Source organism: Coenobita brevimanus, chromosome 57 (assembly GCF_032717465.1).
Source record: "Coenobita brevimanus isolate Jiangsu-jjx chromosome 57, ASM3271746v2, whole genome shotgun sequence".
NCBI lineage: Eukaryota > Metazoa > Arthropoda > Malacostraca > Decapoda > Coenobitidae > Coenobita > Coenobita brevimanus.
Window position 1 is genome coordinate 5,949,756 of NC_137010.1, and position 25,015 is coordinate 5,974,770.

At 40.6% G+C, this 25,015-nt stretch overlaps 1 protein-coding gene across 1 annotated transcript in view; it reads right to left on the bottom strand.

The window, feature by feature from the left end:
- SMC2 (structural maintenance of chromosomes 2) overlaps positions 1-25,015 on the bottom strand; it is a 109,633-nt gene that overhangs the window by 26,016 nt on the left and 58,602 nt on the right. Inside the window, exons 11-14 of the mRNA XM_080274174.1 lie at positions 22,158-22,296; positions 13,356-13,502; positions 12,805-13,009; positions 4,049-4,170 (exon numbers count right to left, since the gene is read on the bottom strand). Of these exons, the coding sequence (XP_080130300.1) occupies positions 4,049-4,170; positions 12,805-13,009; positions 13,356-13,502; positions 22,158-22,296 (613 nt within the window). The remainder of the gene's footprint in view (positions 1-4,048; positions 4,171-12,804; positions 13,010-13,355; positions 13,503-22,157; positions 22,297-25,015) is intronic.

Sequence of the window (25,015 nt, forward strand, 5' to 3'; positions counted from 1 at the left end):
TGCAACAGTGCGGCAAAGAGACAGAAGCTGAAGGGACCCAGTAAGAGGAGGAGAGTTAATGAGATGAAAAGCCTTTGACTCCACCCTATTGAGAAGAGCTGTATGTGGGGAACCTCCTCTCACATAAGAGTTGTACTCTACACAGGGGCGGATAAAACCCGTGTATAGAGTCAACAACTGTGCAGGGGTAAAGAAGGAATAGAGTCGGTTTAGCACACCTAATCTCTTGGAAGCAGATTTTGCAAGAGATGTAATATGATCTTTCCAAGATAAGTCCCACTTCAACTGGGAAATTATAAAGAATGACTGGAAGGAAAGGCAGAAGTGGACAGAGAGGACGGTAAACACAGATACTGCATGAAAAAAGGGAAGGAAGAAGTAGGCAGCACTACATCATGAAAGTGGATGATGGTTGCCACCACCTACCACCATGCCATGATGTGAGCAGCTGCATCATGGTGAAAGCAAAGTGGATTGACAGTGAGTTGTATTTTGTGATGGCACTGAGGCAGACAAGGGTAATGGCCATATTGAAGTCTGGCTTGATGAACGTATGTCTTTCTGGGCAGGTCAATTTCTGCGGGATGAAAATCAGGTGGGAGATCATGATAGATAATGTTTGGCTGGACGATTCAATGCCTGTGAGGGTTGTGTCTGTGTATAAGTTTTTGAAGTGTGGTGTTTAGGTAAAAATGGCATGCTGTCAAGGCATACTGTGTACTGCTGGGAACTCTTCATTTTATACATATCATACTCCACAAGAACACATTAGGTAGAGATCAACAACAATAATTCCTTACTTGTTTTTAGATGCACTGTATGATGATGTCTAAGAAGCAACAGTGCTTATACTTTCTCGCTGTTTTGCATTCTCCTCTTTGTTGAAGAAAACTGTGAGTTAAACGTTCATCCCACAAATATCACCAAACTGTCAATGCTCCACTTTATCGGATATACTGCCCAGTACCATCCTGGCCTGGTCCACCAAACCCTTTCCACCCACTTACCCTCTCTATAACCCTGATCAACTTTCTGCAAGGCTCTTTCTCGTTGCCACCCTTTTTAACAGGGTGTACTTGTTCAGTTCTGTCCCATCACCCATCAACAATGAAGTCTGTCCTAGTCACTCTTCTCTCCCCACCCCAGCCATCTCTTACCGTACTTCCCCCCTCCAACATTCAATTTCCCCCAAATCAATGAACTAACATAATAATAGTTTTGAAAATGGCACTAGAGCCTGCTTATTGCTGTCATAATGCTTGCTTCATTTTCTGTATACTGATGGATTACTTTTGCAGCTGGATTTCATTATACATATCCACCCCCTCAAGAGATATGTATACACTGTATATATAATCCCTCAATTACAGTACCTGATGTAATAGAGCAAAAGGCATGTCCGGATAATGAACACTAACCCCCTACTATACCCAGACCCTACCTATACCCAACCTCCAACCTATACCTATTTGTACAGTACCTCTGCTTACTTTGGCAGTGTTTTCCAGTAATTCAGGCATATTTAGAAATCAAAACACACATAGGAATATCCAAAGTAATGCTAAACACCATGAAAAACATGCAAAACCAAAAAACACATTACCTATACACTACTGTATGTACCCCTCCATATTTTGGCACTGTTCTCAGGTCAATCTGCCATACTTAGACATCAAAAAAAAAAAAAAAAAAAAAAAAAAAAAAAGCCTATACACTACTGTATGTACAGCACCCCTTCCTAATTTGGCAATGTTTTTAGGTCAATCTGCCATATTCAGACATCAAAACACACATAGGATTATCCATATTAATGTGAAACACCAAGGAAACAATGCATAAGCAACAAACATCCACAAAAAACCTCAGGATGGTTGGAAAATCTGTTACCTGACACCAGTGATAATTGCTCCCGGGCCACAAAAAAATTCCACAGCAAAATATGCCACCGGAAATTGGTTAAATTGATATAAATTGATGGTATACCATCAACTTCGCTGGCATGTATACCATAAGATAAGCTATAAACACAGAAAACTGATGAATAAAAGTACAGAAATGAAATGAGAATAAATAGCATATAAGGGTAAAACTTACCTTCATGTAACTTCCCACCATCCTAGTTGCAAAATTTTGCCGGCACCTTCCAAAATTTATGCACGTCTGGATGCAGAATTTCATGAGATTTCTTGTGGTCACTTCAGAATTTTGATATGACCAATAGTATTCAAATAAATTGTAAAAAAAAAAATTAAAAAACTCACAAGTCAGTGTTATCAACATGAAGGATAGGAGGGACTGAGGGAGTTAGGGGGGAGCCGGGAGGGTATGGAGGAGGGATGGGAGGGGGGAAGAAGCAAGACTTTGGGCAGGATTTTTTATCCTTCTGTCACGAGGCAGACAGGCGCTTTTACCATACATATGCTTGTGGCTTGTGCTCTTTTACATGCATGGTGGCCATTTGGAAACAAAACTCTTGGTGACCGGGCGACCTTGGACGCTGTTGCCGAACATGTACTCAGGCTTGTGGTCCGTGTTCGATGCATGGTGGCAGTTGGGAAAGACTTAGCCTGGTGACTGCGCGACTTTGGACATTTGGTGGAGATGCGTATGGATGTTTTGACACTGTTTGTGGGTTACAGTTGTATTACTTGGGTGCTGCTGGTTCGCTGACCGTGTTGGACTAGGGGTGATCATGTTAAGAGGCGAACTCTGTGGATTTCGCCCACTTCTCAGAGCTCCGTTTGTGTTATGCTAACACACCCGTGTTACAGTAATTAAACTGTACTAAATCGTACTAATTTTTTGCTCTCCATGCTGGACGTGAATCTTACTAGACAAACGCGTGCTGGACGCAAGGGTACTGTATGTATATATATATATATATATATATATATATATATATATATACACACAGTGAACTTTTGATAATCCGGCATCCAATGGTTCAGAAAACCCAACAGTTCAGAATTTTCAGCTTTGGGGGGTAAAAAATTGAGAAAAATTAAGAAAAAATCTAAAAATATCGAAAAATAGCCAAAACTGGTGCGCCGAACTATCCAATTCTGCACCCACACCATTCATGAGGTCCCGGATGTTATTTTTTTGGGTGGGTTTTGAACATTTATGTGGTAGGTGGGGGCACTCACCATCCACTCAATCAATGTAGTGCTGCTGTCAGGTGCCTGCCCTTTCCTCTCCTCCATCCTTTTTTCCATCCATCCTCTTCTGTCTTTCTTTCCTTCATTCTTTCCTTGTCCTCCTACCTACGGGTAACTTTACACTCCCTCTTCTGTCTTTCTCTCCTTCATTCTTTCCTCTTCCTTCTGCCTGTGGGTGACTCTACACTGAGTGAGCAGCCAAATGGTTTCCTGTACACCAGGAAACCATTTACTACGCTGGGTGGTAACCATATAACCAAATTTTGGCACCTGGTGGTTTAGTGGGTAATTATTGCGCTCTAATCGGATTGAGCTGGTGAAGGTTTATATCCAAGGGATGGCTGCTCATGTTATGCCACTCAGGGATGAGTGAGGCTGGTCACTCTCATCTTAAATGTCGGGACCAACTGCCTAGCCCCGGGCTCCTAAGTTCCTCATGGGGCAATGTAGGATTGGATGATGGATGGATGGATGTTTTGAACATTATCAGGTACCTGTCTGACAGTCCAGAAAATCTGATAATCCAGAAGGTCCGTGGGCTACTACATTCTGGATTAAAGGACTTTTACTGTATATATGAATACATATATATAAATATACAGTATATATATATATATATATATATATATATATATATATATATATATATACAGTATACTGTATATATATATATATACTGATATATAAACAGCAAGCAACATGAAAGATGGAAAACTATCGATTGCAAACCCACTGAAATGGTCCAACACTCATTTGGACACCATTAAAATCCACAGAATTCTGGCTCAACCTCATATCTACCCATCTGCAAATACAGTACTTTCTTTCTTTTTTTTCCTCCTCTTTCTTTCTACCTACTTTCTTTTCTTTGTAGGGAAGCAATTACTCACCTTAAAATGCTGCAGTTTGTTTTCCACCTCCTGCAGCCTGACCATCTTGGCATTATACTCATCCTGGAACTCTCTCACAGAATCCAGTTGAGCCAGGATGCTTCCCCCCTGTCGTCTTGCTCCTGTATGGAATCCATATAAGTTTTAAAAAAATTTCAGTTTACTTCCAGAAAGCAATTATACTTGCAAATGAAGCATTGGTATGACAAGCTTACAAAAGGTCACGAGTCACAGAAGTGAAGATTGGATTATTAAGAGTTTATGTGGACTGCAAAGACTGGACAGGTTAAGAAAAATTGAGATTTAAGAAAGATGTAAATGTTTGAAAGTTTACTGATCCAAGGGTTCATAAATATTTGAAGGCATGGAAGTGACAGTGTGACAATGCAAGATGTAGAACCTGGGTACACAAAATAACTGAGGAAGTACTAAAACTGATGGATAAAGCACACATGGATATACACTTCACAATGGATATCTGTCTACTTATCTATCCATCCATCTATTTATCTATCTATTTGTATCTATCCATCTATCTATCTATCTATCTATATACATACACATTATCTATCACATCATCATCATCATCTAATCCTGTGTTACCCCATGAGGAGCGTAGCAGCCCTGGGCTACGCAAGTTGGTCCTGACATTTAAGATGAGAGTGACCAGCCTCACTCATCCCTGAGCAGCAATGCGTGAGCAGTAAACCCCAATCACCCCTTGGATATAAACCTGCACAGGCTCAATCCGATCGGAGCACCTTAATTACTCACTAAGCCACCAGGCACCATAATCTGGTTACGTGGTTACCACCCAGCATAGTAAATGGTTTCCACAGGAAATCATTTGGCTTGTCACTCAGTATAAAGTCACCCATAGGCAGAAGGAAGAGGAAAGAATGAAGAAAAAAAAGACAGAAGAAGGAGTGTAGAGTCATCTGTAGGCATAAGGAAGAGGAATGAATGTAGGAAAGAAAGACCCACTAAACCACCAGGTGCCATAATCTGGTTATATGGTTACCACCCAGCAGAGTAAATGGTTTCCTGGTGCACAGGAAACCATTTGGCTGGTCACTTAGTGTAGAATCACCCACAGGCAGAAGGAAGAGGAAAGAATAAAGGAAAAAAAAAAAGACAAAAGCGGGAGTGTAATGCATAAGGAAGAGGAGGAAAGAAAGACAGAAGAGGACGAAAGAAAAGGAGGAAGGAAGCGAGGACAGGGCGGTCAACCAAGAGCAGCACTACATCGAGTGAGTGGATGGTGAGTGCCCCCACCTACCACCAGAGTAGCAGGGATTGTAATTAGACTATGCAAAAAAATACACCCCCAAAAGAACATAAGTATATGCACCAACTTCTCAAAGCTGAGATATATAGAAACATTCTATGATGACTTCTCCCAGGTTATGGAAGAAAAGACCAGATATTCCATACTCATGGGAGACTTCTATGCAAAAGCTGAAAAATTGAAAAATGCAGAAGCATGTATGGGAAAATTTGGAATGAGAGAAAGGAATGAAAGAGGAGAAATGACGGTAAATTTTGCTGAAATGTATTATATGAGAATAATAAACACATTCTTTCACAAAAGAACAGGGAGACAATGGACCTGGAAAAGTCCAACAGGAGAAACAAAGAATGAGGCTGACTTCATTACAGCAGATAAGAATGACATGATCATAAACGTCACGGTTATCAACAAAGTAAATATATGAAGTGACCATAGTATGCTGGGTTGCACAGCCAGATTCGACTTCAGAAGTGAAAGAAAGATGATTAAAAATAAAAACATAAGCCAAAAAGAAGTAAGCAAAAACAAAGCAGCCTTTCAGTCTGAAATATCGAACAGATTTCAGGCTCTAAAGTAATGCTGAATGTGACTCTGATGAGCTGAATGACAGACTAACAAAAGTGCAAAGAGAATCAGCAGAGGTGGTAGGGAAAGCAAATACTGTACAGCAGGAGCCTGATTTAATGGATTAATTCAGCCAACCCCCATTCCGTTATCTCAAATTTTCCACTAAACTGAGTTCCATAACTAAGGCTCAATATAAAAAAAACTTCCAATAATTGGAGATCACCATCATTATCTGGACCTCCTTTCCCTTCCTAGGGCAGGATGAGGAGTAGCAATGTCCAGACAGCCCAAATCTGCCCAATCCAATGAGCCACGCTTCCATTCGCTCACTCATGGCAGTAGTTGGAGACACTTTCCACTAAATCCAGGAAGGCAACTGTCACGCTGAGTTCCGCACAATGCGCATCCAAACCTAGCAAACAATGCCACACACAGCAGTCTGAACCCATATTTAACATCCCCACTCACTTAAATGATCATGTGTGTTGGTGAGGGGGGTGTTTCCGGTACTGGCTCTCGGACACACTCGCTTTACTGGTTACTGAGAGAGAAGATGACTCCCAGCGTGATGTTACAGTGATTGGAGAGAGACTGGAATTGGTGAGAGAGTTCAAATACTGTACCTGGGTAGTGATAGAAAAGAGAGGAAAATGTGCAAAAGAAGTTAAAAGTACAGTATAGTGACACAAGGAAGAAAAGTAGCTGGTGCAATGAAGGCCTTGATAAGAAACAGAGGCTTGAGTGCTGCAGCTGCACAAGGCTTACATGAGGGAGTGTTAGTGCCACCTTCAACATATGGATGTGAGACTATGGTGTGGCATAAAAATGAAAAGTCAAGAGTAACAGCATTGGAGATGGGACTGCTAAGGAATGTATGTGGAGTACAAAGGGTGGATAGGATATGAAATAATGTAATTCATGAAAGATGTGGAGTGAGGAAGTCAGTGGAAACCAGAATTGAAGAGAGTGTACTGAGATGGTATGGTCATGTGAAGAGAATGGGCAACAACAGAGTGGTGAAAAAGGTATATTTGAGCAAATCTGAAGGAGGGAGGAGGCGAGGTAGGCCAAGAAGAAGGTGGAGAGATATGGTGGATGAATGTGTGAGGAAGAGAGGTACGGAATTTGGTAAGGCTAGGGAACTGACGAGATCAAGCTGGCCGAATGAATGTTGTGAGAAGTGCATGATCAGGGATTTGGCACCCCTTTTTAACGTGGCAGCGTCCGGATTGACTCAGTCAGATACGTTTATGTGAAGCTATAGAACTTGGTGAATGTTTCTGGTATATCCAATAGAGCCAGAATTCCAGGGGCTTGAATGATGAGTGAATGGAAGCATGGCCCATTGGATTGGGCAATTTTGGGCTGTCTGGACATTGCTACTCTTCACCCTGCCCTAGGGTAGGAAAGGAGGTCTGGATGATGATGATGATGATGATGATGATGATGATGATGATGATGATGATGATGATGATTTTTTTTTTTTTTTCCCCCCTGACGCGAGCCCAAAATGTCCGGGAGTTGGGCATCTGGGACTTTAAGGGATTACTGTATGCTAGTGTAATATGAAAATTTTCCTTTAAACAGGGCAAATAAATACAGTAATCCCTCTAATATCCGAACGCCCAATATCCGAACATCCCCACTAACCGGACATAATCCTCCTGAGATCCAATATTCCCAAAATGGGCCAAAAACCGCAAAAAATTCGAAAAAAATCTGACTTTTTTCCCTCCCATAATTTGAAATTCCCGCCTTGCGCCGAACAGCTGTTACACCATGGTCCCTTCACCCCTTCCTTCCTCCCCCTCCCCCCTCCCCTGTCAGGTTGCCATTTGGTATTTTTCATTACCAAGTGTGGGCCAATTTGGTAATGAAAAATTCGTTTGGTAATGCATTAGAATAATGCATTACCAAATGGATTTTTCACATGTAGGAGGATACACAGGATGGAGATGGTGGATTGTTTGCTCTCTCTGATTAATCTGCTACCCTACATAGTGTGAAAATAATCAACATGGTGTTAGTTATAAGGAGAGTGATTACATGTATTTCCACTTGTATATATAATTAGTGAAGAATATATGCTAGCTTTACGAATTTGGTAATGAAAAGTTATATTTGACAATGAAAGTTGAGGAGATTGGTAATGTGGCTGTTGCGATCTGGCAACTCTGTTACCCCACCAACATCAACAGGCACAGCTTAACTCCGATGGAGAGCAGATACTCATAACAGTGCAAGCCACAGGTGCTTGTTTTTTGTGAATAAACAATGAATAAACTGCAATACCTTGCCACTAGAACACACAGGAATTTACAGTGTTGAGAAATTAGAATTTAGAGTGCAGAGGATTAACTGTGGACTGCAAACTGGCGGTTCAAACCAGTCCAGGAGCAAGGGACTTGTAAGTACCCAGAATGTTTAATATTGTATAAACTCACCTCTAAAACCTCATTTTATGGTTCTTTTGCATTTATTTCAGTCTTTTATGTCCCTTATTGGTGTGATTTGTGTCTTAAATAGGTGCAATGCATGTCCAGAGGGAGTTGTATACTGTAGGTGTTTTTCAGAGTTAGGGTCCATAAGTACAAGTTCATAAGCTGGGGCCCAATATCCGGACAGGACCACTATCCGGACCTGCCTATGGCTCTATTACGTCGGATATTGGAGGGATTACTGTACTAGGAAAAAAAAATGTTCGAGCTTCTACTGTACAACCAAAAACCAACAAGTATTTAGAAAAGACACCCAAGCTCATGAAAAGAAAAAAGGAAATAAAAGTAAAAACAAAGAAAGATAAAACAGAATGAGCAGAATTAAATATGCTTATCAACAAGAGAGAGAGAGAGAGAGAGAGAGAGAGTGTACATGAGTGAGAGATGGACTTACGAAAAAAAAAAAAAAAAACTTACGAAAGACCTTTATGAACCAATAATTTTTGTAAGTTGAGGACTGCCTGTATATAAATATATATATATATATATATATATATATATATATATACATACAGTAATCCCTCCACTATCCGATGTAATAGAGCTAAAGGCATGTCTGGGAAGTGGTCCCATCCAGAAAGTGGGCCTCTGACTGCTGGACTGGTACTTATGACCCTAACCCAGCCTAACTTTGAAAGCTACCTAAATAACTCCCTATCGGACATGCATAGCACTTATTTAAACCTATTAAAGACCCTATTCACACCAATAATGAAAAGCATGAAATAAATGAAAAGAAACCAGAGAATGAGGAATTAGAAGTATGGAAAATACTTAGGCCTAGCAGTGTACAGGGTACTGTACTTACGGCACGTCTGTGGCCGCCTCCTTGAACTCTCTAAGGCTGTGGTAGTGGTGAAAACGCCCTTGAAGCACATACAGTAATCCAGTGTTGTGCTACACTTAATTCTTTGCATTGTGAGTTATAATTGTTTAATACTGCACATTCATAATAACAACCACACCAGTTTCAACCGCCACTCTGCACTCCACACTTAAACCTTTGCACTCTATATTCTAATTTCTTAACACTGCACAACACTGTAAATTCCCATGTGGTCTAGTGGTGAGGTATTGCAGTTTATTCACTGTTTATTCATAAAAAAACAAGCACGTGCAGCATCCATTACAATGGACGTCTTCCCTGAACGAAGGTTAGGCAGTAACTGGGGACAGGGTTGCCAGATCAGAACTCGGCCATATTACCAAACTCCTCAACTTTCATTACCAAATTTAACTTTTCATTATCAAATTCTTAAAGGACACATTTATTCTTCACTAATTATATGTACAATGGATATAATCACTCTCCTTATAATCAGCAGCATGTTTATTTTTGTGCTATGTATGCTGGCAGATTAATCAAAGAAAGCAGACAGTCCAACATCTCCATTCTCTATATCTTTATACTTGTGAAAAATCTGTTTGGTAATGGATCATGCTGATTCACGAAAAAATGAACTTTTCAGTACCAAATTGGCCTACATTTGGTAATGAAAAATACCAAATGGCAACCGTGACTGGGAAGGGGGGAAGGGGGAGGAAGGAAGGGGTGAAGGGGCCATGGTGTAAACAGCTGTTTGGCGCCTTGCGGCAATTTCAAATTACGGGTGGGAAAAAATTCGGATTTGGGTGGGTTTTTTTTTTTTTTTTTTTTTTTTTTTTTTTTTTTTTTTTTTTTGAAGGTCCAGGCTCACAATGTCCTGTAGGTGGGGAGTCCAGAAAGTGGGCATCCGGAAAGTATAGGGAATCGTTAAAATACAATATTTAAGGGAGGGAGACCAACCTATGGCCCAGGTAGTTTCAAAATGATAAAAAAAAAATCTGGCCACCCCTTGAACTCTTGGATTCAACGTGTAGCATGTAGGCCACAGTAAACTCTAACCTGGGCACGCGACCAAGTGTGTCACCATGCATCACTTGATAATGGTAGCACCTCCATTTGATGTTTGACAGAATAGAGTAACACCTCACTATAACAGACTAATTGGGGCCCAAACCATTCCGAAAAATGCGAAATTCCAATAAAAGCGACATCTGAACTCCCCCTACTAATCCGGACTTTTTCCGATATATCAGACATTAGTCCAGATCGCATGAACGGTATTAAATTGTTTTGGCTACCACTGTGGTACTGTACTGTGTTATAACTTCACTACATTAATCAAATGGTATAATATATATAATAATACTGTACTGTACACTGATAAACATGTCTTTTATTTACCTTATTGTCGTGAACACAGCTGAAGTGGTCAGGCAGTCTGGACTGCTTCTGGCTTTGTCGGACTTTTTCCGATATATAGGAATTTAGTCCAGTAGCTCCTAAAGTCTGATAAAAGCAAATTCCGGTCTATTGAAGTCCATTATATTGAGGTTTTACTGTAATTTCAGATCTGAATGATGAGCGAATGAGTGATTGACCCACTTCACTGGGAACACACTTGAAATTTTTTTACTTCTGTATTCTCCTTTGCCTGTTTATGGATCTTTCCCATTACCATATACAGGTAATCCCTTAATTCAAGCGAACTTTTTTCACGCGATTTCGGTTATCCACGAATTTTCATACAATAATTACAACAAAATTATAGTATTTAAAAATAGAGTTTTAGTATAAGAGAAATAAATAAAATATAAACATGCCTACCTGCTGCCAGTGAGCATACATATGTGTGTGTGTGTGTGTGTGTGGAAGGTCGGTCTACCACGCACCACACAGTCAGTTTGAATTCGACAGTCGAACCATGCATCACTCGAGTCGTTATTTGTGGCTTATTTTTCTGCCTTCCAGTGAATGCTTGCCTTGTTTGCCAACATGGGGCCTAAGCGTAGTGCTAGTGATGCATGTGGTAACACACCAAAATGGACTCATAAAGTGATGTTGCTGACAGAAAGTTAAAGTGTTGGGCAAAACTTAGGGTAGGAATGTCAGTGACAATTCACCGCCAGGACGATTCTCCATCATTTATTTACATACCAGTTTATTTAGCAAGTAGAGTACACTAGTTTTTTACTTATACGAGTTATAAAATCCCCCTGAAAATTAGTTATTCATTCATTCATTGCCAGACGCCATGTATCCCAGACGGGGTGGCCAATGGCTTAGAGTTAATTGTTTTACAGGGAGGGGTATGTTTATAGAATGACGGGGAATCGTCCAGGGTGCAAATTGTCCTGATGGAGAATCGTCCATGTTTTGACGGTGAATTGTCTCGGAATTGTATGTTTGGGGTGAATGAGTCAACTCTTCGTACAATAAAGAAGGCAGAACATAGCATACGGGAGGCAGTGAGGGCTAGTGCATCAGACTGTGCTAAAGTGACTCCACCTACGCCTGTGAACTGTCTTGGAAAAGTATGTTTGGAGTGAATGAGTCAACTGTTCGTACAATAAAGAAGGCAGAGAATGTAGCATACGGGAGGCAGTGAGGGCTAGTGCACCAGACTGATAGTGTCTCCACCTGCGCCTGTGCTTCTCAGCTTTCAGTGGTAAATTTCTTACATTTTTGTTGTTTTTCATACTTTATGCTAGTTTATTAGGTGTATGTAGTGCATAAACAGTATAATTCAGATGTAATACACTTAATACACATGCGTAATTACGTGCACACATGGGCAGAACGTATACACGAATTTACCACATACGTGAACGGTCTGGGAACGTAACCCTCGCGTGAATTAAGGGATTACCTATACTAGTAAAAGACAAGTTTAGGATTATGCTGAATCTGGAGGCTAGAAAATGGATTACAATAAGCCGTCATTATACGTCCCTTTTTATGACGTTCTCTTTGCTTAATATTAACCCTGTAAATTCAATGATATTTTGGGGTTTTGTTTTCACTGTCCAAATGACCTTAAAGTTTTGGAAGGGCTTTTCAAACTGGAGGAGTTAGCTATAACCTTCATGTACCATTTTACTACTCTCTGTCAAAACTTAAATAAAATTGTCTGGAGGTAACAACCGAACACCAGACTGAATGGGTAAATGTGCAGTAAAACTGCCTATTAAATTTTCACTGCTGCCTACAAAACTGATCACAGTCATCCCCAGTTTATGGTATAAATTGTATGGAAAAAGTAGTGATATACTGGAACACATCCCTTACTGAAAACAATAACTGCCTATTCTGAAAAACATATGTTCAGGTCTGGCATCTAGAGGATATGAAAAACTAGAGGTCTGTGGTGTAAACAGTCAGGCACTCTAGCTGGATGTGGCACATGAAGGTCTAATTCTGAAGGGTGACTGGGGTTTATTGCTCATGTCAGGGTGCTCAGGAAGAGGTAATTAGTCCCTGTTGCCTTAAATATCTGGCCTAAGTAGCCTAGTTCTGGGTCCCTACACTACTGATGCGATAATACTGGAGTGAATTACTGACGAATTACTGTACACACCTCCAGTCAGCGTGCCAGCTGGGTCAAAGACATCCCCATCAAGTGTGATTGACTTTGTCATGATGTTTTTGCCAAAGGCAACAGCCTTGGCTGTCTCCATGTCACGGCAGACAAACGACGTTCCAAACACCCACTCCATTGCCTTGTGTAGTTCAGACTTGTAGCATACAAGGGAAAGGGCTGTCTGGACATTTTCCTTCCCAACCTGCCAAGTAATTAAACTATAAGTTCCTATAATAAATCTCCTTTTAGACATTCTTCTTTCCTATTAAGTCCATAGTAAACTTTTATATATATATATATATATATATATATATATATATATATATATATATATATATACAAAATGCTATTTAAGCTTCACTGCTACTTATGAAGTTGATTTGCCAGTTCCCCAAATTAGCCATATTACTTTAGTAATCATTAGTAACCTCCTGAAGGCTCTCTGGGTAAGGATATGGCAAAACATGGCAGAAAAGTTGCAACACATACAATCTAGTGGTGCTTACAATTATGAATCTAGCAACACAAAAATACACACATTAACTCACCAGGTTCTCAGCTTGCTGCACAGTGCGGGCATCAATAGATCTACCTGATATCTTGTTCAGAGGAATTATGGTGACACGAGTCTGCAGCTGTCCCCTCTGTAGTATCTTCTTGCCCGTCACCTCAGTGTCCACAATCACACTGTAAAGCTATGGGGACCAGGACAGTAAACAACTTCAGACTGAAAAACAAAAATATGGCATCTACTTGCTGCCTTTTCTTAATGCCCTGGATGTGTGAAAATGCTATTTTAACTAAACAAATTTGTGACATATGCTTTGGGACTAGGCTGAGGGGTTCATGGCACAAAATAAAGCAGTGACTTATGACATCAAAGTAATACTGTGATGAATAGGTAACTTTTAAGGAAAAACTGATGCTAATTCATCAGTAAGAGCCTTTCCAAGACAAGAGTCTTAACTACTGTATTTTTTTCTGACTGTACTATCAAATCATATTACTCAGCTTTGAGTGGTTTCCTATCCACTACAATCTATTAGTTTATAATGAAAAAGCTAAGTAAAATATATTTAAAAGACGATTATCTGTACAATGAAAAAGCATCCAACTAAGGAATGTCATATGAAAACTGACTAGTAGGGAACAACATATATCATCATCATTACTCAAAAATTGAATAAGAAACATTCTGAAGTGGGCTGAGAAGAGAGAAGGAATACAGAATGAGGGACTGAATGTATGAGAGTGGATTAACAAGAGAAGGAAGCAGACAAAATGGAAAGAGGCAAAAGATGCAGAATGTACTCTTTGTAATGGAGGGTGGTGTGCTGTGGGAGAAAAGATCATTGCTAAGTAGAGGAAGAGATGTACAGATCTTTGTTTAAACCACTCCTCACCATGGGCACATCATTGACATAATCTTGCATGTTTTTTAGATTCCTGGTCATACGGTGCATGACTATTTTTGGGGATCTAAGTTCAACTTCTGCTACCAAGTAAAGCAACTGACAACTGCATTGGATTGATAGTAGCATAATCATCTCTTGATACATGTGGCCTGAGTCTAGATTTCAGTGGCAGATACTTAAAGTGTATGTTAGTAGCAGTCCTTTCATATACCTGCATATGACTGGACAGTCAGCTCTACCAATAGCCAATACAAACTGACACGCATAAACAAAGCCTGTTTCCATTTTCACATGCATCATTCTTTGTAACCATCCCTTGCAATTCATATTTCCCCAAAATGGGGAAAGGTTAATTTTGCCTATCGCTCTCCCTCTGAGAAGTTTCAATGCTGCACGAGATCTAATATAGATTGATATGCATACAGATTGCACTAGACATGCAGTATCTAAGGCTGCCATATGAATCTCCTATAAGACAAAACACAGGAGAGAGAGAGAGAGAGAAGCTCCACTATGTAAATGACATTCTACACCACAGTACACTCCTTGTATCAAAGGATAGATGGGGAATTGAGAATGTAATGGAGTAAAAATTGTGTGATGCACTGATGTAAGGTACACGCAACAACAAAAAATCAAGAGGGCATCTTGCAAGTGAAAGTGACTGTCAACAGTTACTTCTGGCATGCACAAGAAGTCACACACTGTGAGACAATGACCATGAAAGGTGGCTAAATGATACGGTGAGTAATATTATTAGTAATAATACTCCATCCATCCATCCATCATCTAAAACCTATGTTGTCCAATGAGAAGTGTAGAAGCCCGGAGCTAGGTAAGTTGGTCCTGGCATTTAAAATGAGAGTGCCCAGCCTCACACATCCCTGAGTGGCATTACGTGAGCAATAAACCTCAACCTCCCCTTGGATATAAACCTGAACCAGGTCAATCTGACTGGAGCACCTTAACTACCCACTAAACCACCAGGAACCATAAATTGATTACATGTTTATTACCTAGTGTAGTAAATGGTTCCCTGGGTTACACAAAACCATTTGGCTTATCACTGTGTACAGACCATAAAGCAGCACTACACTGAGTGGATGATGGGTCACCCACCTACCAATAACTATAAAATATAATGAAATTAATAATAATAAATTAACAATAATAATAATAATAATATCCACTCACTTGACGTAGTGCTGCTCTCGGGTGTCTGCCCTTTCCTCTCCTCCATCCTTCTTTCCTTCCATCTTCTTCTTTCTTTCTCTCCTTCATTCTTTCCTTATCCTTCTGTCTACAGGTGACTTTACACTCCCTCTTCTGTCTTTCTTTCCTTCATTCTTTCCTCGTCCTTCTGCCTGTAGGTGACTCTACACTGAGTGACATGCCAAACGGTTTCCTGTACAACAGGAAACCATTTACTATGCTGGGTGGTAATCATATAACCAAATTTTGGCGCCTGGTGGTTTAGTGGGTAATTACAGAGCTCCAGTCGGATTGAGCTGGTGAAGGTTTATATCCAAGGGGTGGTTGGGGTTTATTGCTCACGTACTGCCACTCAGGGATGAGTGTGGCCGGTCAATATCATCTTAAATGTCAGGACCAACTTGCCTAGCCCCGGGCTCCTACGCTCCTCATGGGGCAACGTAGGATTGGATGATGGATGGATAATAATAATAATAATAATAATAATAATAACAATCATCATCATCATCATCCAATCCTATGTTGCCCCATAGGCATAGGAGCCCTGGGCTAGGCAAGTTGGTTCTGGCATTTAAGATGAAAATGACCAGCCTCACACATCCCTGAGAGGTATTACACGAGCAATAAACTCTAACCACCCCTTGAATACAACCTGCACAGGCTCAATCTAATTGGAGCTCCATAATTACCCATCAAACCACCAGGCATCATAATTTGGTTACCTGGTTACCACCCAGCACAGTAAATGGTCTCCTGGTGTACAGGAAACCATCTGACTTGAATATCAGTGTAGAGTCACCCAATGGCAGAAGGAAGCGGAAAGAATGAAGGTAAAAAAGATAGAAGAGGAAGGATGAAAGAAAGGGGAGACACCCAAAGCAGCACTACATTGAGTAGATGGTGAGAACCCCCACCTGCCACCTAACAATAATAATAACGAGGAGGTTGTGCATTTGTAACTTGTATTTCAAACACAAAGATGCAAATAAATAGACATGGTACAGACGGAACGGGGATCGTGTTGAATAGAGCCTGATTGATTACATGCTCACAGAGAGGTCAATGATGGGAATGGTTGCTGATAAGAGGGCTGAGAGAGGACGATGTGGAGGTTTGTCAGATCATATGATTGTGATATGCAAGATCAAGCTCTCGAGAGGGGTGAGGTGTACCAAGAGAGAGAGGAGCAGTCAAGGAGAACGGCTAAAAGTCAAGAAGCTGAGGATCAAAGAAATGACAGATGAATACAGGACCAAAGTAGAGGAGGAGTTAGAATCAGTGAATTGGAATGAAATGGATATGGACAGACTGTGGAATGCATATAGGGACAGCTTAGTTAGGAATGCTAAAGCGTTGTGTGGTGTGGCAAGAATAACAACAAAAGAAGAAAGGTACGGCATGGTGGGATGAAGAGGGTTAACCCGCCCCATCCCGACCACTTTTCCACCACTGACTCCCCCCAGTCCCGACCATTTTTGGAATTTTTTATTTTTTGGCTCAAACCTCCGCTTTTGGTGAGAAACATCGAAAATTCATAGAGAAATCGCTCACCTGAGGTTTAAAATACTCGATACAGGTAGGAGTACCTCCTTACCTGACTGGGTTTTCTAACAGGCTGGCACCATAGAAAATAAGTTCTATGGGAGGATAACTATTTCACACCACTCATAAACGGTATTTATTTATTAACTTGGTACTAATTTATATGTAGTATGGGAGTATATTGGTTTTCAAGCAGTAATATAGGCATTATAAGCATTGTTTCACTCACTAACTCATCACCATACCTGACCTTTTTTTGCCACATTACATGATCATCATTTCTGACTGTTTCTTCCTCTAATGCTATGTAAAGTTTGTCCTCCACATTGTCATTGATTGGGGAATCACTCTGGCCCTGAATTTCGTACCGTGGCATGACATGTCTTTACTGGCCAGGTCACTGATAACAGGTGAATTGCTGAGACAATGGCATGCAAGCGGGAGGAGGAGGTCATGCTGGGTAAGGCATTGTCCCTGCGTGGCATCTTGTAGAGGAAGGTGTCACATGTATACGTACCAAAAATCACTCGCGAAAATTGAAAATTGTGCAAATTAGGAACCATGCAATTGATTCGCGTTTATGTATGTCGACGGGATTGGCAGTGACAAAACGTGTGGACGTTAATTCATGTCGACGGGATGCCACGGGTTAAGAAAGCAGTGGAGGAAAAGAGGAAGAAATGGCTAGAGTGGTTACAGGACAAGGGTTCAAATGAAAGAACTGAACATAATGAGAGCAACAAGCACATAATGACACAGGTGAAGAGGAAAATGAAGGAGGTAAATGATGATCTAGGAATAAAAATGAATGCAAACTACTCTGAAAATAGGAAGATATTCTTGAACATGGTGCAAAAATGTAGAAATGACAGTGGAAAGAAATGTGAAGGTGTGAAGGATGTAGGTGGTAGATTATTAACTCATGATGATGAAGTAAGGACCAGATGGAAAGAATATTTTGAAAGAATGATGAATGGGAATAGAGAGAGCACACCTGCCATAAACATGACTGATTTTGGCGGTGTGCTTAGAAGGAATGCAGTGCCTGGAAACGTGACACTCGCACAGGTGAAGAGTGCTGTGCAATGCCTGAAAAATGGGAAAGCAGCTAGGGTTGATGAAGTGTATGAAGGTATCATTAAGTGTAATGGAGAAAGCGGAATGAAGTGCTTGTTGGAGATATGTAAGAAGGCAGGGATAAGTGAAACTGTGCCAGCAGTGTGGAAAAAGGCTGTGATTGTACCCCTGTACAAAAAATAAAGGTGAGAGAATTGGGTGCAAGAATTATTGTGGCATAAATTTACTGAGTGTGGTAGGGAATGTATATGGAAGAATTATTAAATAGAAAGTAAGACAGATACCAGAAGCCCTAGTGAGTGATGAACAGGGTGGCTTTAGGAGTGGAAGAGGATGTGTATATCAAATATTTGCAGTTAGACAGATAGTGGACAAGGCTTGTGAAAAGGACTATAAGGTGTTTATGGCATTCATGGATCCGGAAAAAGAATATGACAAAGTAGACAGAGAAGGATTGTGGAAGGTTTTGCACAGGTATGGTGTAGATGGTAAGGTGCTAAGTCCCATCAAGAGTTTTTATGATAATGGTGAAGCATGTGTAAGGGTAAATGGGCATCTTAGTGAATGGTTCATGACAAGGTTGTTCAATATATATATGGATGGGCTGATGAGAGAAGTAAAAAACACGAGTAATGGCGAGAGGGATGGCGTTGGTAATGAATGGTGATGGATGGAATATCTCAAATTTGTTGAATGCTGATGATTCAGTACTACTTGCAAATACCAGACAAGAACTTGATAGACTAGTGCATAGTTTTGCTGATGTTTGTGAACATTGTGCCCTGAGAGTAAATGTAGAAAAGAGCAAAGTAATGGTAACTGACAAAGACGGTGACTCCCAGCGTGATGTTACAGTGAATGGAGAGAGACTGATATTAGTGAGTTAAAATACCTGGATACGGTGACAGAAAAGAGAGGAAAATGTGCAAAAGATGTGAAAAGCAGAGTGACACAAGGAAGGAAAGTAGCTGTTGCAATGAAGGTCTTAATAACAAACAGAGGCTTGAGTGTTGCAGCAACACGAGGCTTACATGAAAAAGTGTTAGTGCCAACTTTAACATATGGATATGAGACTATGGTGTGGCATGAAAATGAAAAGTCAAGAGTAAGAGCAGTGGAGATGCGACTGCTGAGGAATGTATATGGAGTACAGCAAGTGGGTAGGATATGAAATGATGTGATTTGTGAAAGATGTGGAGTGAGGAAGCCTTTGGAGACCAGAATCAAAGAGAGTGTACTGAGATGGTATGGTCATGTGGAAAGAATGGATAACAATTGAGTGGTGAAAAGGGTATATCTGAGTAAATCTGAAGGAGGGAGGAGGTGAGGTAGGCCAAGAAGGTGGAGGGATATGGTGGATGAGTGTTTGAGGAAGAGAGGCTTCAAAGTCGGTGAGGTTAGGGGACTAAGGCTCTTTCACACAAGGCCATCGGTGGCCGCAACTGGTGGCCCAGTGTGAAGGGGCCAGCAGCTAGTGTAGCCGTATGAAAGCTCTGATTTGAAAAAATGCTTTACTGTGAGTGGCAGCAACCGCCAGCGGCGGACACTAGTTGCGCGAGCGAGCCACCCCTGGGCAACCGCAGTGGCCTCGTATGAAAGGCTCCATTGAAAACTAAGGGAGGCAACTAACTGCTGCCACTGGTGGCCTCGTGTGAAAGCGGCCTAAGAAGAGATCTAGCTGGCCGGATGAATATTGTGAGGAGAAGCGCATGATGAGGGATTTGGCACCCCTTTTTAACATGACAACATCCGGACTAACTCTATCAGATACATTTATGCGAAGCTACAGTACGTGGTGAAAGTTTTGGGCGAATCAGATAGAGGCAGGATTCCAGGGACTTGAATGGTAAGTGAATGGAAGTGTGGCCCATTGGACTGGGCGAATCTGGGCTGTCTGGACGTTGCTACTCCTCATCCCGCCCTAAGGTGGGAAAGAAGGTCCGGATGATGATGATGATGATGATTAAAATTATAATAAACAATCATTGTCACCATCATCATCCAGTCCTATGCAGCCCCATGAGAAGTGTAGGAGCCCGGGGCTAGGCAAGTTGGTCCTGACATATGAGGGGTTTGGAGTACATGAGGTGAAAATGCCAGGTTTCCCATTTTTGTTTTAGGATGAATTCATAAACTTTAGTCTCCCCTCTACCCAGGCAGTGAAGTAGGAAATGTAGATTCACCCTTTCTCCGCTAGATATTCTCATTATTCTGAGGCTATTTTTTTTTACTGAATATCAGGGGATGTTTGTGTCTGAGCAAGAATTTACAACAGGCAAATCTACTCTCTGTGCCCGGGTGCAGTATCCAATCAGTGAGCTGTGTGTCATCCCCACCCACCTCACAGGCCAATCAGCGCCAGTTCTGCTCTCCCTCTACCGGACTCAGTCACATACCTGCTTTACTTCTCATTGAAACTCTGCCATTATGATGTTATTTAATTTTGATTTGTGCAGTATTTTGTAAGCAAAACTGTGCAGAAATGTGTGGTGATGATCGTAAAAATGTCTCTGGACCTTCTGGGCATAGCTGCATGCGTGCACGTAACGTGGAACAGTGGATTATGAATGTTGTAAAGAGGAGGTGTAACTGTGGTAAGGACTATGTGTCCCAGTGAAAGAAGCTTGTTGTTCCCACCAGGAAACTTGGTGAAAAGTATAAGTGTTTCTGCTCTAACAAAGTAGGAAATGATAAAATCGAAGCTATTTTTGAGGGAATCAGCAGAAGGGGGAAGTCGATGCGGATGACGACCTCCTCAATTATATTATTAAGACAGTAACCCCCCCATCTCACCACATAAGCCAAGAAGTGTGCTGGAAAGGTATGTAATAATTTTTATGCCATGTATTTTCATTGCTATTACAGTATCTGTCTTTTCTGATGTCTTTTTGGTGACTTTCTTTTGCACAGGAATGATATGTTTTCAGGTATGCACACTTTATCAGGGCTGCACGGACTCAAAATTAATGACACATTAGTGAGACCTTACAGGCATAATCTAAACACATGTACATAGTAACCTGCAAAGTTTCATGAAGACAGGTTTAAAACTGTGGTTGCTGCATGTTCTTAAAGGTTGCCAAACTTTAAACACTCATATCTCAAAACTTGATTTTGGCATATTCACCTCTTGTATTCCATAATCATCATATAAGATGAGAGTGACTAGCCTCACTCATCCCTGAGTGGCATTATGTGAGCAATAAACCCCAACTACTGCTCGGATATACATCTGCACAGGCTCAATCCGACTGGAGCGCCTTAATTACCCACTAAACCATCAGGTGCCATAATTAAGTTAGTGGTATATGCCTGTGGGTGACTCTACTGTACACTGAGTGACAAGCCAAACTGTTTCCTGTACACCAGGAAACCACTTAATACGCTGGGTGGTAACCATATAACCAAATTTTAGCACCTGGTGGTTTAGTGGGTAATCATTACGCTCCAATCGGATTGAACCAGTGGTTTATATCCAAGGGGTGGTAGGGGCTGACTGCTCATGCAATGCCACTCAGGGATGAGTGAGGCTGGTCACTCTCATCTTAAATGTCGGGATCAACTGCCTAGCCCCGGGCTCCTACGCTCCTCATGGGACAATGTACGATTGGATGATGGATGGATGGATGGTATATGGTTACTACCCAGTGCAGTAAATGGTTTCCTGGTGTAAGGAAACCATTTGGCTTGTCACTCAGTGTAGAGTCACCTGTGGACTAATAATAGTAATCTAGTCTTTTTCTCCCCCCCCCCCTCAAAACTGCCAGTTCTTCCTGTAATATTAACCACGTCTCAAAACAAGTTTTCCCTTTACGCTTACAAGAATTATGACAATACTCATAGCTATGAAAATAAGTGCCTTGCAGTGATTTAACTGTATGGACTAATGTGGTAATCAAGAACGTTATCATACAGCTTTATGAAAGAAACATGGCAAGCAACAGAAGCAGATTATGAATGAGACTAAAGACCAGCTATGCAAGCAAACAGTGATAAAATGCACTAAAGTTATGACAACCATGCACAAAATATATGAATTTAGCACTGGAAGGCATTACAATAAAGAAAGCTAAGAAATCTGTACAGAATATTAGTATTACAGACCTTGCCTCCAGCAGTCACCTCAAGGGCTGTGGCAGTGGAAGCATCACGTAGCTTCAACAGTTTGCACACCAGGCCCTTCACTGAGGACCGATCAAAGTTCCTCTCAGGATCCTTGTAGTTAAAGCACAGCTGAGGGTACCTGTACACTTACTACATTAATTTATGTACACAGGTACATCATCACCGTTGTAAATCTACGATATAAACTGAACAACTACAGTGCCCAAACACATAATCAGGTACATCATGGGGGGGGGGGGGGATAGAGAGGGGACTTCTGTAATTTGTCAGTAAACTTGAATTGCAGTGGGGTAACAAGTAACTGTTACCTTAACTTTTTCTTAACTACCAAAACATGGAGGTATGGGGTCCCCTGTTTTAATATTTTGAGGTTTATAGAAACACCTACAGGAAAGTATTTCATATTATGCCCTCAAAATGTAGGACTGTACTAGGGGTATGCATGATAAAGAAAACAATGTCTTTTACAACAATTTAAAGCACTTTTAAAGACACTGGCCCAGCTGACTTACAAAAACTGGTAAGTAGGTCCATGTCACCAAAATAGTTATGATAAACCTAAAACATTATTTTCCCCTTGTGCTATATAACCATATTCAATAAACAAACAGAAAAAAAAAATCCTGTTTCAGTACTGCATCATGGGGCTATGGGACCTTTTTTTTTACCACCTTATGAGGCTGACACAGTACCTATTGGGAAACTGTGCATTTCATACAAAGGTGGGGCTGCACAGAAGCTTTGCATTATAAATAAATAAATATAACTGAATGAAAATACTGTATCTTTTATAGGTCTGTGACAAAAAATAATGAAGAAATCCATGAGGGTCCATTTAGCCCAGATATGGTGGGCCCAACTGCCCCTAGGGTTCTTCTTGAACACCTGCTTAGTAAAAAGATTTACAAGTTTGGTAGGAGCAACTTTAGCATAACTGTAATTCCTATACAAAATTTCAGATTATTCTGTAGGTCACTCCCTCTGAACGAAGGATTTTAACAAGTTCGAACTTCTTAATTAGACTTTCACTTGTTCACTATCAACGAAATAATAATTTCTGTATGACAGTAACTGCAGCAATACTTCTATTTCAGATGTCATATTTGTAGTTTTTTTTTTTTTTTAAATGGGCCCATTTACCCTATGATGAGCCCCACAGCCCCACCTTGCAGTGCGTACACCAACTAAAGTTGGACATTTTGTAAAGTGCTACCTAGTAATTTTATTTGTCTTGTGGACATCCGTGTCAGCATTTGGTCTGCCACACTGGTCAGTACAAGAGGTGGTTGGAAAGCTGGTCATAAGAGAGTTTCAGCTTGTTTCACCAGCCATCATGATCTAAATTACCAGTCTCCTTCGTCTGCTGACCTTTTTTCTGTTCCAGTATTGTTGACACAGAAGTACAGCATGCTACCCTACATGCTTTCACTTGAATGGGGACCAGTTATACTCCCTCAATGGCTCCTTTCCCACAGACAAACAATAATGATGTCCTGGAACTCTGCCCAACTCTTTTTTCATTAGTCTGATGGGTCCCTTAAGTTTGGACTAAAGGCTATGAAAATATGAAAAAACATGAAAGATCACCATCTGCAACATACTAGCCTTATTTTTTACTACTAAGTGGGGCAGGTAGGTTCTGGACATGAGGAAAAGGAAAAAGCTTAGTACAACTATCGACAGTGTTCAGTGAAATTGGCCATACACCCATTCCCCCATCATTCAAATCTTCAAAACTTTGGTCCCCAAATTTCTAATTCTGAGAATTTATAATTTCAGTGAGAATGACAAGCCTAAGTATAAATATTCTTTGACTCAAATCATAAACTGCAACTATCTATCTAGGCTATCTACAGACAGATGCCATAATCCCGTAAGGCGTGGGCGTTTGTCTTTGAGTTAGCTGTTTTAAGGGGAAGGGCACTAACTCTCCCCACCAGCCAACTTGTTGACAAGTAAGAAACATGCATGGTTTGGTTATATGGTTACCACCCAGCAATGTAAATGGTTTCCAGGCCTACAGGAAACCATTAGACTTACCACTCAATGTAAACCCACCTGAAAAACAAAGAATAATAATAAAAAGTGACAAGAAAGATGAGAAAAACAGGAAGAAAGGAGGGCAGACACAGAAAGAATGATACAGGTGAAGGAAGAAGTAGGCAGTACTACATCATGCGAGTGGATGACGGTTACCATCACCTATCACCATGTATCGGCTTGTAGGAATTCCACCACTGGTCACTAATATATCAGCTTATTGGAACCCCACAGCTGATCATCAATTTATATAATGATTACATTAAATTATACCAATATGGTACATGTGTTCCCCCAAGACTTAACATATATACAATTCATATTTCTCTATCGCCTTCCCTTACCCTCGTTGTTTATGATAGAAAATGCTGGGCTTTGCAAGTCTGGTCGCTCATACATTCCCATGCCACACTTTACAGTAAGATGGTGTTTGGTTGATTATCATCACACTATATTACACACTCTTTAATTATGTTTAAACACTTTTGTATGTAATATGTAAAAATAGTGTGAGACTACAACTCATCATGGAAACGATGTCAAGCACTAAAACAACCAAACTGCAGCTACAGTAGTAAACATTCTCACAGCATTTTCCCCTACAAACAAACAAAATGATACAAGTACTTAAACCATATCATATGAGTAAATTCATACAGTGGGGTCTCCCAATATACAGGATCTCAATATGCAAAGCACCTAATATGCGAACTTGACTCAAAAAAAAAAAAAAAAAAAAAAAAAAAAAAAAAAAAATTAATATGTGAAATGTGATTCTAACAAGCGAATCCGTCATC